General features: G+C 42.3%; 1 protein-coding gene across 9 annotated transcripts in view; it reads left to right on the forward strand.

Moving 5' to 3' along the window:
* The window catches only part of FAT1 (FAT atypical cadherin 1), a 323,107-nt gene that overhangs the window by 251,114 nt on the left and 57,308 nt on the right, over positions 1-14,685 (forward strand). For all 9 annotated transcript variants that reach the window (XR_012753986.1, XM_075347113.1, XM_075347116.1 and 6 more), the window contains 3 exons: positions 1,838-2,071; positions 5,631-6,020; positions 12,208-12,422. Coding sequence is in view for 8 of the 9 variants with exons in the window: in XM_075347113.1 (XP_075203228.1) it covers positions 1,838-2,071; positions 5,631-6,020; positions 12,208-12,422 (839 nt within the window). In the remaining variant the exon portion in view is untranslated. The remainder of the gene's footprint in view (positions 1-1,837; positions 2,072-5,630; positions 6,021-12,207; positions 12,423-14,685) is intronic.

A 14,685-nucleotide genomic window follows, 5' to 3' on the forward strand; every position in this document is an offset into this window, starting at 1 on the left:
AGAGTCCTCAGCACATGGTGGAAGACTCAAATGAGATGTCATAGGGAGTGAAGGTTCGGGGCTGTGGCCACTACCGTATCCGCTTTCCCCACCCTGAAATGAAGCGTCATCAGTCACATCCATTTCAAGGGATGGGCTAATCCCTGCTCTACTGAGGATGCATCGGTTCTCAATTCTGATTTTTAGCATAACCTCACAATGCTGTGTTCCTTTGAATTTTAAGTGACAGTGCACGCCCTCGCCAGGTCTAATGAGAGGTGACAAGCTGCAAGGGAGCGCACTGTCATTGCACACTGTAAGGAAAGCATGCAGAGAGGAAAAAAGCAGACCAACCAGTGATGTTTATTTTAGGGCTCGTTTATATTTCACAACCCTTTAAAGGGAATGTCAGCGGGAGTTCATGTCCTAAACTGTATATATGCACATGTAGCTCTTTCAAAAACCAGCCCAGCAATACCTTTACATGGCCGGTCCATTCTTCCAATATTGATAAATCAGCGTTTGAATTGATATGGAAATGAGTCTAAAGAACTATTTGTAGATCTAAAGCCTCTGTCACTCCAGTTCCATTCTCTTCCTCCTGTTTCACTGACCGCTCATTGACTTGAAGTCACACACCATAGAGGCTTTCAGTCAAGCAGGAGGAGGCGGCGTTGCTTGGAGAGTAGAGCTGGAGTGACAGAGGCTTCAGAACTAGAAATAGTTCTTCATCCTCAATTACATGACAATTCAAACACTGATTTCTTTGTAACAGACGAATGGAAAGGTATCACTGGGCTTCTCTTTGCACATGCAAATAGTGTGAAATCCTGTTGACATTTTCCCTCGAACTGTACTTCATTATGTCTATGGTAGCAAAGAAAGTGATTTTAAATAATGAAAATGTGTTTTAGTTTTGAAACCTTTATGGATCATGTTTTATTCTTTCAGTCTGTAGCAGTGAATGTGTATTGTCAATTTTGGCTTGGTTCTTTCTTGATCAAAGGGATATGGAATCGGAATAGACTCAATAGACTCTTCTAGGGGTGTGGTGCAGGTCACCGAGTGTTTTGTAGTCTTTTCTAGCAATCTAGACATTGGCAAGTTTAATAATATTCTCCCACAGCTTATAACTGTGATTTCCATACTTTATTCCCCAACATAAAATGATTTGAAATGTTCCAACACAGTAATAATCCAATTGAACAGATAAGCAGCTATGGAAAAATATAAAGCCTAGTTCAGACGGACCCAGTGGAAGCTGGCAGCTCAGGGCAAATGACCTTTCTCCAAACTACAAAAATGATAAGTTGGCGGCTACACTTTGTATGTAGTCAGTGTTGTATAGGAATAAGAAAAATAATAAATGTAAAAATGAATAATTCACTGCTGGCATTCTCGATAGTATTTAGTTCCATCTCCGGCTCTATGTATTGGAATATCTTGACACATTAAAACTTTTAATGTTCTCCAGTTCTTCACTGAATAATTTGGTTTCTTCAGACTTTTCTTGACTTGTTAAAATGAAGGAGCTCTGCACAAAATACCGACTAGTCAGATGATTATTTACGGAACGTCAGCTGTATTCATTTATTAGCTCTGGTTTGTGCATGCATTTCCATAAAGGTTAGCAGACCTCAACCCGCAATACTACGAGGAGGTAGAAAGCTACCGTAAGAACATGTAGGGGAAGGGATTTTGGTTGTAATAGCTTTTATTTTTTACCAATATGATGTATCATGGCTGAGATTAAAACCATAGCAGTCCATAATGCTTTCCATTTAAGGCAGGATTGTGCTTTACATTTTCTTTTATTTTTTGACCGGTAATATTGTTATAATTTGTTTTTTTCCTCCAGGGGAATTGAAGACCTCATCACTTCTTGACCGAGAGCTCCAGGAAGTCTACCACCTCACGGTAAAAGCAACAGATGGAGGCGGCCATTTCTGTGAAGTTAATGTGGAGTTGACATTGGAAGATGTAAATGACAACGCTCCGGAGTTCTCTGCCGACCCTTACACTGTCACCGTGTTTGAGAACACCGAACCCAAGACCCCGGTCACCAGAGTGCAGGCAGTAGACGCTGATGAAGGTAACTGGTTCTGCCTCGCAACACAATTGTTGTAGTTTATTCTTTGTTTTTGAGGGGAGGGGGACATTTTCAATTGTTGCACAAAATCCTACAAACCTTTTCTTACCAGGTAATCAATCAAACAGTTTTTGGCCACTTTTTTTTTCATCCTGGCATGCAGGGTCAGACATGCTAAGAAGTGTGAGGCCTATTAGTAATATTCCTAAAGTGGTTTTCCAGACTTAGGCCTAGGACACACGGTGAGAAAAACGGTGCGAGTGGAATGCGATATAAAATCGCATTCCACTTGGACTAATATTACTCTTATGTGCTCGTTCCCATGAGCAATTATTTTTTCAGCCCTAATCAGACCGAGAAAACAGTCACAGTATGCTGCGAGTGGAACGCAATCCTGTTCCACTCGCAACCATCCAAGTCTATTGGGTGAGAGAAACATCGCACTGCTCTCGCGTTACACCGGTGTAATGCGAGAGCAGTGCGATTCTCGCAGCAGCCAGTAACGGAGGAGATAGGAAGATAAATTCCGCCCTCGCCTCCTCAGCGCCGGCCCTCGCCTCCTCAGCGCCGGCCCTCGCCTCCTCAGCGCCGGCCCTCGCCTCCTCAGCGCCGGCCCTCGCCTCCTCAGCGCCGGCCCTCGCCTCCTCAGCGCCGGCCCTCGCCTCCTCAGCGCCGGCCCTCGCCTCCTCAGCGCCGGCCCTCGCCTCCTCAGCGCCGGCCCTCGCCTCCTCAGCGCCGGCCCTCGCCTCTGCAGCTGTGGTCTAATCGCAAGATTGGACCACAGTAGCATGACCCTCGCATTACACTTTGCTCCCGCTGTGCTGCGAGTGAGAGCCGAGTGTCATGCGAGGATCGCACATAACCCCGTGTGGCCTCGGCCTTAAGCTACAAGTCTGCAGTTACCTTATGTGACTGAAGATTTGTGAACCTCCCCATCACAAGCAATGTAAAGTTTCTATGTTGCCGGCATAGGAAGCGGGCAATCGTGTGACTGCATGTAAGCGTTTTGCACAATTCTGGCCTTATTCCGGCCAGACTATATCCGGCCTACACTTGCAGTGAGCAAGGCTGCGACCATCTAGTCGGTCCGTGACCACATCTATGCAAATCACATAAATTACGGCCATGAGCCTGCTGCTCCTGAAGTTTCACAACACGCAATGCATGCAATGTGAGGATTCAGACGTCTGCAGCCACATTGAGTGACTTCAGACTTATAACCCCTTTAATACTTTATATGTAATTTGTTGTTAGAGGGAATCTATCACTAGGTTTTTGCCACCTAGTCTGAGCGCTGCATAATGTAGGGACAGAGATCCTGATTCCAGTGATGTCACTTACTGGGTTGGTTGCTGTAGTTGATTACACCACTGTTGTATCAGCAGAAGATTCTCCTTCCTCCTTGTGGTCATCCATATTCATGAGCTTTGTGTAACCATGCCCACAGCACTAATTGGCAACTTTCTGCCTATGCACAGTGTATACAGAAAGCTGCCAATCAGTGGTGCGGTGGGGTTATATAGAACTCCGCATTCAGAGAACTGGTTGATCTGTAGCAGATAGAACAGGTTTTTAATCAAAACTACAACATCCAGTAAAGTAAGTGATAAATCACCGGAATCAGGGTCTCTGCCCCTACGTTATGCTTCTCCCAAATGGGATAGAAACACCTGACAACAGATTCCATTTTAAAGTGTGTTTGTCAGGAGCAGTGTACTTCTCAATGCAGCAAAGCACTGGTAAGCGCACACTCATTGCATAGGAGACCAGCCACCTCTGATGGAATGCAACAAGCTGTAAATTATAAAATGGAAAAGCCCTTTGATCTTGAGAATAGAGGATTTTAATAATATAGGTAAATTGTAAACTTCTTCCTTGTTTTTACTAGAACTTTTACATTTTACCCATTTAAGAATATGAAATTACCTCTTTTAAATGGCTTATTGAACATTTTTTTTTTTTTTTTTAGCAAGAGATAAAAATATTAAGCCACAAACCAAATACAATGAAAGGGTTGGGCAGATGTTGTGCAATTGTTCAAAATTGGGGTAAACTCAGAATTGTAAATATAGTAAAAAATCAAACACCTAACTATTCTAAGCACTGTTCCTGCACCAGTGAAGGCATGTCCATTAGTCACATGGTCACTGCAGCCAATCGCTGGTCTTAGCCACTTTATGGCACAGAACCACTGAGGTCAGTGATTGGCCGCTACAGTCATGTGACTGATGGACCAGCAGTGACCACTGGAATGGCACTGCTGGATAAATAGTTTATTTTCTATATGTGAAGAATGCTTATTTTTGTACAAATTGCTGCTTTAAAAGGAATCTGTCAAATATTTTTTGCTACTTTTTCTGAGAGCAAAACAGCATAATGTAAGAAAAGAGACCTTGACTCCAACAGTGTATAACTTAGTTTACTGGGTGAAGCAGTTGTGACAGGGTTTTTAGATTGTGCATGTAGCAGAGCTGAGAAAACTAACCCCGCCCACACCAGGCTCTCTGTATACAATGTTCATAGGCAGTTAACTGCTTATCATAGGAAACAATATAATCTGACTAATGCACCTTGATAAGAGAGACATCTCTGAATTCTGTGTTTTAACTCCTACATCACACTGTTCTCAGATTACATACCAAAACCTACTGAAAGATTCCCTTTAAGGCGCTGGGTTGTTTTTGTTTTTTTTTTGTTTTTTCAGAAGAAAGTATACCTGAATTACGGCCAGTCTCTTATTTTGTAGAATTTTTCTCCGTTTCCTGTTGATAAATGTAAAATAAGTTTGTATGAGTTTTATGTATATACAGTGTATAATAAAAGTGAGTACACCCCTCACATTTTTGTAAATAATAATATATAATATTTATTCATTTATATAGCGCTATTAATTCCACAGCGCTTTACATACAGTGGCAACACTGTCCCCATTGGGGCTCACAATCTAAGGTCCCTATCAGTATGTCTTTGGAATGTGGGAGGAAACCGGAGAACCCAGAGGAAACCCACGCAAACACGGGGAGAACATACAAACTCCTTGCAGATGTTGTGGTGGGATTTGAACCCAGGACACCAGCGCTGCAAGACTGCAGTGCTAACCACTGAGCCACCGTGCCGCCCTAAATATTGTGTTATATGTTTTCATGGAACAACACTGAAGATATGTCACTTAGATACAATGTACAGTAGTCAGTGTACAGCTTGTATAACAGTGTGAATTTGGTGCCCTCTAAATAACTCAACACTGTCACTGTTCTACAAGCTGGACACGGACTACTTTTACATTGTATCAAAGTGTCATTGTTGTCCCATGAAAAGATCTATTAATATATCAGCAATGTGAGGGGTGTACTCACTTTTGTGATATACTTTTGTTTACATCAACACATTTCTACCGGCTGATGAAACTCATGAACCATCAGACAGTTCAGCGCCGTCATTTTCTAAAGCAGAAGACAAACCTCTCCGATACCTCATATCTTAGATTTGAATGGACACTAACTTGTGTCTCCTGCCAAGTGGCTAAAATATTATAGTGTTTCAATGTATATTTTTATTGCAGGACTTAATCAAAAGGTGCAGTATTCATTAGTCAGCTCGGCAGAAGGTCAATTCTCCATTGATGAACTGTCTGGAATAATTAGTCTGGAAAAGCCTCTCGATCGGGAGACTCAAGCAATTTACACGCTGACGGTTAGAGCTACCGACCATGGTTTACCTAGAAAGCTTTCCTCCGTTGCGAGTATTGTGGTGTCAGTCCTGGACATAAATGACAATCCACCTGTCTTTGAGCACCGAGAATATATTGCGACTCTACCAGAAGATATCGAAGTTGGCACTGAAGTTCTGCAGGTTTACGCCACAAGCCGAGATATCGAAGCTAATGCCGAAATTTCATATCAGATTATCAGCGGCAATGAACATGGAAAATTCAGTATAAATCAAGCCACAGGTAACGTTATCTTTCTGCTTAACTGCACTTATCTAGTAGGACCAGTGGACACGTAACGCACATATAAATCCGAGTTGGTCTTTATGTAAGGTATCTGCTCGGGTTACACAGTGTAATGCATCTCAAGTGTCGTTCTGCCTCAATTATTCGCTCCTTGCTTGTATGAGTTTGTTAGAAATCTGTGTGTGTGTTATCACAAGGCATAAAAAGACTGCGGGCATTGAATTTATGAGCTGTGATAAAGGCTGTAATCACAGAAGTGTTTTAAAATGCCATGCTTTTCTTTCAGAAGAAAATATGTTATGAAGACTTAGCGAGTGCGATTGCATTTAATGGAAATGCTGTTTTTCTGATGGGCATGGGTTCGGCTTTTTTTCCTGTTCTCACAATTAGGGTGAATTCAGACAACCGTATAAATTGGACTACAGTGGCCGACCTGAGCCTGACATCTGCATAGAAATAGATTATCAAAGAAATCTGGTACTGAATCCTGGATTTCTTGATATTATATTAAGGATTTGGACCCTAACCAGACACCTTTGCACATAGTGCCTTATCTTCCTATTCTCACTGCATCGAAATATGACAACCAGAAAAAAAAAAAAAAAGTAAGGCAGTTAAATTAGTTTATATCCAGAGACTACCTAAATTACTATATATATAAAAACACATCTTTATTTCGAATTCATTAAAACATACAATCCCACACCGTGAACACATAACACAATAGGACCAGGACCATAAGGAGCTTTTTAAAGTTAATTAAATATTGATATTTGATTGGGATAATAAACCAACATTCACTGATAATTGGAGATAGATTCTAAAAGGACCCTCGCTAATTCTCTCCACTACCTAACAATGGAGATATAACTGATGTTACACGCACCCTAAATGTAAATTGGTGCCCCCATTCCTCGGCGGCTGTCTCTTGGTATCTATCCCTATATATATATGATACCAGAAAAAGGTACTTATCTCAGACGTTTTTAAGAGAATACCTCCATTCTACTCATTCGCTCCAATATTCAATAGTTCCCAGGCTCTCCATAGTCCTACTTATACATAGGGTTCATCAGTTGATAAAAAGTTTTTATCATATGCATCGTCCTGGAGAGGCATGTGCTGCTACATGTGCAGCTGAAATTTTGTTGTGGCAATTGACCCGTAATTGTCTCCTGATGAACCCTATGTATAAGTAGGGAGAAACGCCTCGAGACTTTTGATATGTATTACTGATTTGGATAAGGACTATGGATAGCCTGGGAACTAATGAATATTGGAGAGAATGAGTAGAATGGAGGTGTTCTCTTGAAAACGTCTGAGATAAGTACCTTTTTCTGGTATCATATATTATTACCCTATTTACCCTGATTAATAAGGAGGGAGATATAGGGATAGATACCAAAAGACAGCCGCCGAGGAATGGGGGCACCAATTTACATTTAGGGTCAGTGTAACATCAGTTATATCTCCATTGTTAGGTAGTGGATAGAATTACTGGTGTGTGCCATTTCCCTTAAGGTGGTGTCACACATAGCGACGCAGCAGCGATCACGACCAGCGATCTGACCTTATCAGGATCGCTGCTGCGTCGTTATATGGTCGCTGGTGAGCTGTCACACAGGCAGATCTCACCAGCAACCAGTGACCAGCCCCCAGCCAGCAGCGACGCGTGGAAGCGGAACTAAGGTAAATATCGGGTAACCAAGGAAAGCACTTCTTTTGGTTACACGATATTTACCTTAGTTACTAGCGTCCGCCGCTCTCACACTGCCAGTGCCAGCTCCCTGTTCCCTGCACTCCTAGCCAGAGTACACATCGGGTTAATTACCCGATGTGTACTCCAGCTACGTATGCAGGGAACAGGGAGCCGGCACTGGCAGCGTGAGAGCGGCGGATGCTAGTAACTAAGGTAAATATCGAGTAACCAAGGAAAGGGCTTCTTGGTTACCCGATGTTTACCGTGGTTACAGCTTACCGCAGGCTGCCAGACGCCGGCTCCTGCTCCCTGCTCGCTTCAGTTCGTCGCTCTCTCGCTGTCACACACAGCGATGTGTGCTTCACAGCGGGAGAGCAACGTCCAAAAAATGAAGCAGGACATTCAGCAACGACCGGCGACCTCACAGCAGGGGCCAGGTCGTTGCTGGATGTTACACACAGCGACAGCGACGGGACGTCGCTACTATGTCACAGAAAATGGTGACTTAGCAGTGACGTCGTTGTCGTCGTCGCTATGTGTGACACCACCTTTAGCCAGGGTCCTTTTGGAATCTATCTCCAATTAACAGTGAATGTTGGTTTATTATCCCAATCAAATATCTATATTTAATTAACTTTAAAAAGCTCTTTATGGTCCTGGTCCTTTTGTGTTATGTGTTCACGGTGTGGGATTGTATGTGACTCTGCTTTAATAGATTCGAAATAAAGATGTGTTTTTATATATAGTAATTTAGGTAGTCCCTGGATATAATCGAAATATATGACCCTGTGACTCAGATCTGGAGAGCTACGTCCAGTCCCGAGGTTTGGGTAGGATCTCAGACTCATTTTACACGGTTGACTGAAGCCACCCTTTTGTGTTACTTGTACGGCTGGACATGTCATAAGTGTAAAAAAAACAAATGTTCATTTTTTTACTTTAGTAATTGATATTGTTTTTAAAATTTATTTCCTTTTATATTTACAAATTTTGAGCGTTCATGAACCATTAGGTTCAAATTAAGTAAAATAGTTTTTGAAATTTAGGGTCCCATTCATCAAGGTGTAAAACTCCTTGAAACGTCACAAAAATGTAGGAGCGTTTGGCATGTTGTATGCCAGTCCTTGCCAACTAGTAAAAGGGAGAAGAAGGGTTTAACATACAACTCAGCGCACCACTATTAATGTACAAAAAGTTTATTTGGCGCAATAATGCATAAAAACACACAAGTAAAAATGGCCCAAAGACAACAGCACCCACCATTAAAGTTGGCAAATCCAGCAAGTGATAGAAATGAACAATATAAATGGCCCAGAACAAGGAACATGTGTATAGTAAGGCACGTGTAAGACAGATAAGTGGGTTAACCACATATACATAAGATAATAATATAACAGAGGCTGGCCAAAATTATATGCGTGAATAAGCACACGATAGTGAGGTACAGAGCAGCACATTAAACACAAAACAAGGCATAAAGTGGATACCAAGAATGGTGAGTAAGTTTGATGCAAATCCAATCCAGTCCCTGGCAACTATACCCAAATGGCGGATCTGAGGCAGTACATGGCATGGCAAAGCCCACCCAAAAAATCCACCAAAGTGTATGCCAGAAATGTAGTCTAGTCCCTGACTGGAGTAACTTTTCTGCAGGAGGTGCACATTAGTTGTAAGTAGAGATGAGCGAACCTGAGGTTCAGTTTTTGAACCAAACAACAAATTTTAAAATCCAAGATTCGGGCTTGTGGACCAGATGCAATACGTGCGAACAAATCTCTTACTGGGGGTAACAGCGTGATCACATGTAGTGCGCAAAAAAAGCCCACCCACCCTCCTCCGGAAGTGATCTGCTTTATGGCTGGCTGTATATGGATGGAGGCTCAAACTGCCAATCAGTGACTGCATCCGGGGTCCGGGTCACGCTCGAGCCTGTGGTGCTACGCTCATTTGCTGCTAGCGAACAGAGCCTCGACGAAGCCGCTCATCTCTGGTAGTAAGCTGTGGCTATTTCATAAATTGTGTGCATCTTTCTCCAGAGGTCTCTTCATTAAGAATGGTTTGCCCAGTCTTAATGTGTCTGGCACTTAGGATTTTTAATAAATCCGATTTTATTTTTATTCTTGCTAGAGAAAAATCTGTTCTTAATGAAAAGGATGATAATCAGAACTCATCAGGACTGCATTCTGTGTTCCTCTGGTTGCATTGTAATGGTAATAGAGAGAGCCCAGCATCACCAGTTGTGAAAATGAAAAAAATAACCTTTTTGTTATAAGTGAAACATTTTAATTGAGTGCTGGAATGGTGCTTTATATGTAAGTCTCCTGCCCCTGTTTTATACCACCTGCCGCCATCTTCATCCTTGTCCAGCATCGTTATGGTCAGTCTCCTGTGATTTGTGACCTGCTGGGAGCTCCAGTATTTAATGGAGGTGCCGGAGGTCACAACTCAATACAAATATATGAAATTCGTTCTGGCCTCGCTCTGGTTCTCAGAAATGTATTAGGAGCTTGTCACTAGTGATGAGCGAGCACTACTGTGTTTAGTACTTGTTAAGAGTAGTTGGATCCTTGGATGATTGCGGCTTAAGCACCTTAGTATAATGGCTGTCAAAGGGAACTCAAGCATTTTTCTGGGAAAGTCCCTCATTGACTTCCATTATACTTGGGGCCTGAAGTCGCATCCATGCGAGCATCCAACAGCTTGTTACGAGCATCCAAGCATGATAGTGCTCTCTTATCCCTACTTGTGATGTAGCTTCTGACTTCTGGCCAATTAGAAGCTACAGGCATAAGATGGCCCTGTGGGACCTGAAAGGCACTGAAAAAGGTTGAAGCCACTGGAAGATAAAAAAATATATGACAGGGTGCAGGGGGCTTAATTTAAACCGCCACTCCAGCGCTGAAACAAGTAAACCCGCTGGAGTGGTGCTTTAAAGACATCTCCTTGTGCATCCCATAGGCAATGCGTTTCGAACAACCACGTATCTCATATTGAGATTTTTTTTAAAGGGAACCTGTCAGGTAATTTATGTGTTCTAACCTACAAGCAGGGTGATGTGTGGCCTAGTAACCCCTTCCTACCCATTCCTGTGTTGTAATATTGTGTAATATGAATTTATAAAAAAGTTTTATAGCTTACATGTTGCCTATGTAAATAAGCAGAGTGTCTAGCCCCATGGGCACTTGCATGCTTACCGTGGTATCACGCCCCTGTGGGCGTGATACTATGGATTTACATGAGCGATGTCACTGTCAGCTCCTGGAGATCCCGCGCGTACGTACTTCATATTCGCACAACCTCCTCATCTGGGTGTTTGCTTGCCGGCTTTAGAAGCGCGCTCTGCATGGTCGGAACAGCAGGAGTCTTCTGATCATGCGCAGTGCGCTTGTGAAACTGACAAGTAAACACCCAGATAAGAAGGCTGCGCGAATGGCAAGCGTGCACGCGCAGGATCTCCAGCAGCTGACGGTGACATCGCCCATGTAAATCCATGGTATCACACGCACAGGGGCGTGATACCACGGAAAGCATGCAAACACCCACTGGGTGAAGCGACGCCCAGGGGACTAGACCCTCTGCTTATTTACATAGGGAACATGTAAGTTATAAAACATTTTTTATAAATTCATATTACACAATATTACAACACAGGGATGGGTAGGAAGGGGTTACTAGGCCACATATCACCCTGCTTGTAGGTTAAAATGCATATAGGACCTGACAGGTTCCCTTTAACTTGTTGCATTGATGAAATACAATAATAACTTATTCTATTTTTCATCTGGTGATATTGTACTATCTTTACTACTATAATGTAAAGACTAAACATTAGGATTTTTGGATCAATTTTAGAATTAGATTGATAAAAGTGGTAAACAATTTTTTTTTCTTCATTCTTGTTTTCCCTGCACATCGGTTAACTTATAACTCTGCTGAGGGGAGTAGCAAAAATAAATAAATAAAATAAATAAATAAAAAAAAAAAAGACAAGGCTGCAAACTCTCCCATTGGATTTTCCGAGTTTATGGACTGGTTAGCTAACGCTTACTTCAGCCGGCAATAGCTTGTGCAACACAGAGGCTAGAAGAAGGCAAACGGTGAATCTTTTTTAATGAGATCCAATTGCAATAATTATTTTTAGGCAAAATTACATGGATTTAAGTAAGAAAAAAAAATATTGTCCCCAAAGGTTAAATATTTCACAAGTAGATTTTTAAAAATGTTGTGATCCTTTAATGTTCCTATATAAACACAATTAGGCACCTATGTTTTAAAAAATTGTCTTGCCAACAATCAGTTTTGATTAAAAATCCCATTTTTGGGTTAGAAGTAGATGATGACCATGAGCAACCCATGCATTGCATATGATCACACTTAAAAGCCCCTGATTTCACTGGTGCCAACCATAAGCATGTTCTTTATCTACAATGAACCCAAAGTCCTAATGTGCTAATTCAATGTAACTTTTGTTTTTCTTCTTACTAGGCATTCTCTTTATAATTGATAATCTGGACCATGAAGTATCAGCAGAGTATTATTTGACAGTGGAGGCCACGGATGGTGGCACGCCGCCTCTTAGTGATGTTGCCACTATCGGCATTAACATTACAGATATAAATGATAACTCACCGATTTTCAGCCAGAGCTCATACACGGCTGTGGTTGGTGAAGATGCGGTGTCCGGACAGTCTGTATTGATGGTAACTTACTTCCTATGATTTCTTGTTTTACGTACTTCACTAACTGTGCCCAAACACTTTAGCACAAAGTCAGCTGAGCCCATGCGTTTTGATGTAACTGACCGATTATCTTATATTTATTGATGACTCCTGACTCTAACTCAAAGAAATGATGCCAACTTAATTCCAACACTCAATCGTTTGTTCCTTGAAGTGTGTACTCATGACTTAGGGGCACTTTGCACACTACGACATCGCAAGCCGATGCCTGCGATGCCGAGCGCGATATTCCCCGCCCCCATCGCAGCTGCGATATCTTGTGATTGCTGGCGTAGCGAACATTATCGCTACGGCAGCTTCACATGCACTCACCTGCCCTGCGACGTCGCTCTGGCCGGCAAACTGCCTCCTTATTAAGGGGGCGGGCCGTGCGGCGTCACTGCAACGTCACACGGCAGGCAGCAGATAGCAGCGGAGGGGCGGAGCAGAGCGGATCTTAAACATCCCGCCCACCTCCTTCCTTCAGCATAGTCGGCATGAGCTGCGGGTAGCAGGTAAGGAGATGTTCCTCGCTCCAACAGCTTCACACACAGCGTAATTATGGAATTCCCCGACACTACACCGATGATACGATTACGACGCTTTTGCGCTCATTAATCGTATCATCTAGGATTTACACACTACGATGTCGAGAGCGATGCCAGAAGTGCGTCACTTTCAACATGACCTCACCGACATCACACCTGCGATGTCGTAGTGGGCAAAGTGCCCCTTACTCTTGAACCATTCAAAACACATGCACACTAGGCCAAAATGAGCATTCATGTATATAGAAGGTCAGGAGAAATGGTTCTCAGCCCATAGCTATTGAAGGTGTTTGGGCGCCTGAAGTCTGTGGAACATTTCACCTTTTTTTTTTTTCTTGTTATGCCATCAGTAATAATTAATTGCCTCAGGAAAATAGCTAATTAATAAACCTATTCAATATGTTATTTTTCTGTCTTTGAAAAAAAAAATAATTTCAGTTTTTGAAAACATCACACATTACTATAATAGCATGAATGTAACTTTATTTTTGTATGTACAAGCTAGCAGATGGCGGTCATACATTTATGATTTAAGATTGGTCAAGGTGAAATCCAAAATTGTCCTAAGTATATTTCTGGTTTTCATAAAAATTGGAAAAAAAATATTTTATTAGACGTAGATACAGTGTGTGGGGCATAAATATATGAGATGAGCTGAATGATCTCTGAAAGATTAGTTTCTAAATTAATTTCCTTAAATTGACGGTTCCCCCAGAATTTATTAAACAGTTACGATTTTGATCTGTGATGATCGCAGATAAAATAAGCACTATAAAGGGCTTAGAGTGGGCTAATGACGTTTCCCAATGTTGCCTTGCAAACTCTCAGATTACATAGTCTATCACAGACAATCAGGGGTTGGAGGAATGTGAATGGTACTATAGAGATTAGGGTCAGACACGCAGCAATATTTTAGGTCTGAGCGCACAGTGCATTCGACATGGTGATGGAAAAAAGCCTAAAGGCCCCGTCACACACAACGAGATCGTTGCTGCGTCACCATTACCGTGACACAGCAGCGATCTCGTTATGTGTGACACCTACCAGTGATCAGGCCCCTGCTGTGAGATCGCTAGTCGTTGCTGAATGGTTGGGACCATTTTCTTCAAAGGCAATGTCCTGCTGGGCAGGACGCATTGCTGTGTTTGACGTCTACCAACGACCTCCTAACACAATGCCAACGCCCGCCGAGATCGTTATACAGGTCGCTGATAGTTACTGTGTCGTTGGTAAGATCTGACTGTGTGACATCTCACCAGCGACCTCCCAGCGACTTACCAGCGATTCTTATCAGGTTACATTGTTTTTGGGATCGCTGGGACGTTGTTAAATGTAACGGGGGCTTAACTCAATTCTGGTGTACAGTTCAGTGTTAATGTACCAGATTGAAGATAGGTGTGATAGTCTCAGACTCTGAATACTGATCCAAAGATTCAAGTAATATATAGGGATGTGCTGTAGCTGTGTAGTCACTCAGTGAATTGAATACATATTGCAGTAACCACAACATAATAGCTGCATTGTTTTATTCTTCACACAGTGCAAACATAATGGGCAGTTTGATACCTTATGTCCCAGTTTTGCTACTAAACAAAAATCCTGAAACCGACGCTTGTGTGTCACGAAGTGTGCTTCAGTTAGTGAGATGAGCAAAGACAAAGAAAAATCTCAATAAACCAGGAATTTAACATAACTGT

This window comes from Anomaloglossus baeobatrachus, chromosome 1, assembly GCF_048569485.1.
Source record: "Anomaloglossus baeobatrachus isolate aAnoBae1 chromosome 1, aAnoBae1.hap1, whole genome shotgun sequence".
In the NCBI taxonomy this organism is placed as follows: Eukaryota; Metazoa; Chordata; class Amphibia; order Anura; family Aromobatidae; genus Anomaloglossus; species Anomaloglossus baeobatrachus.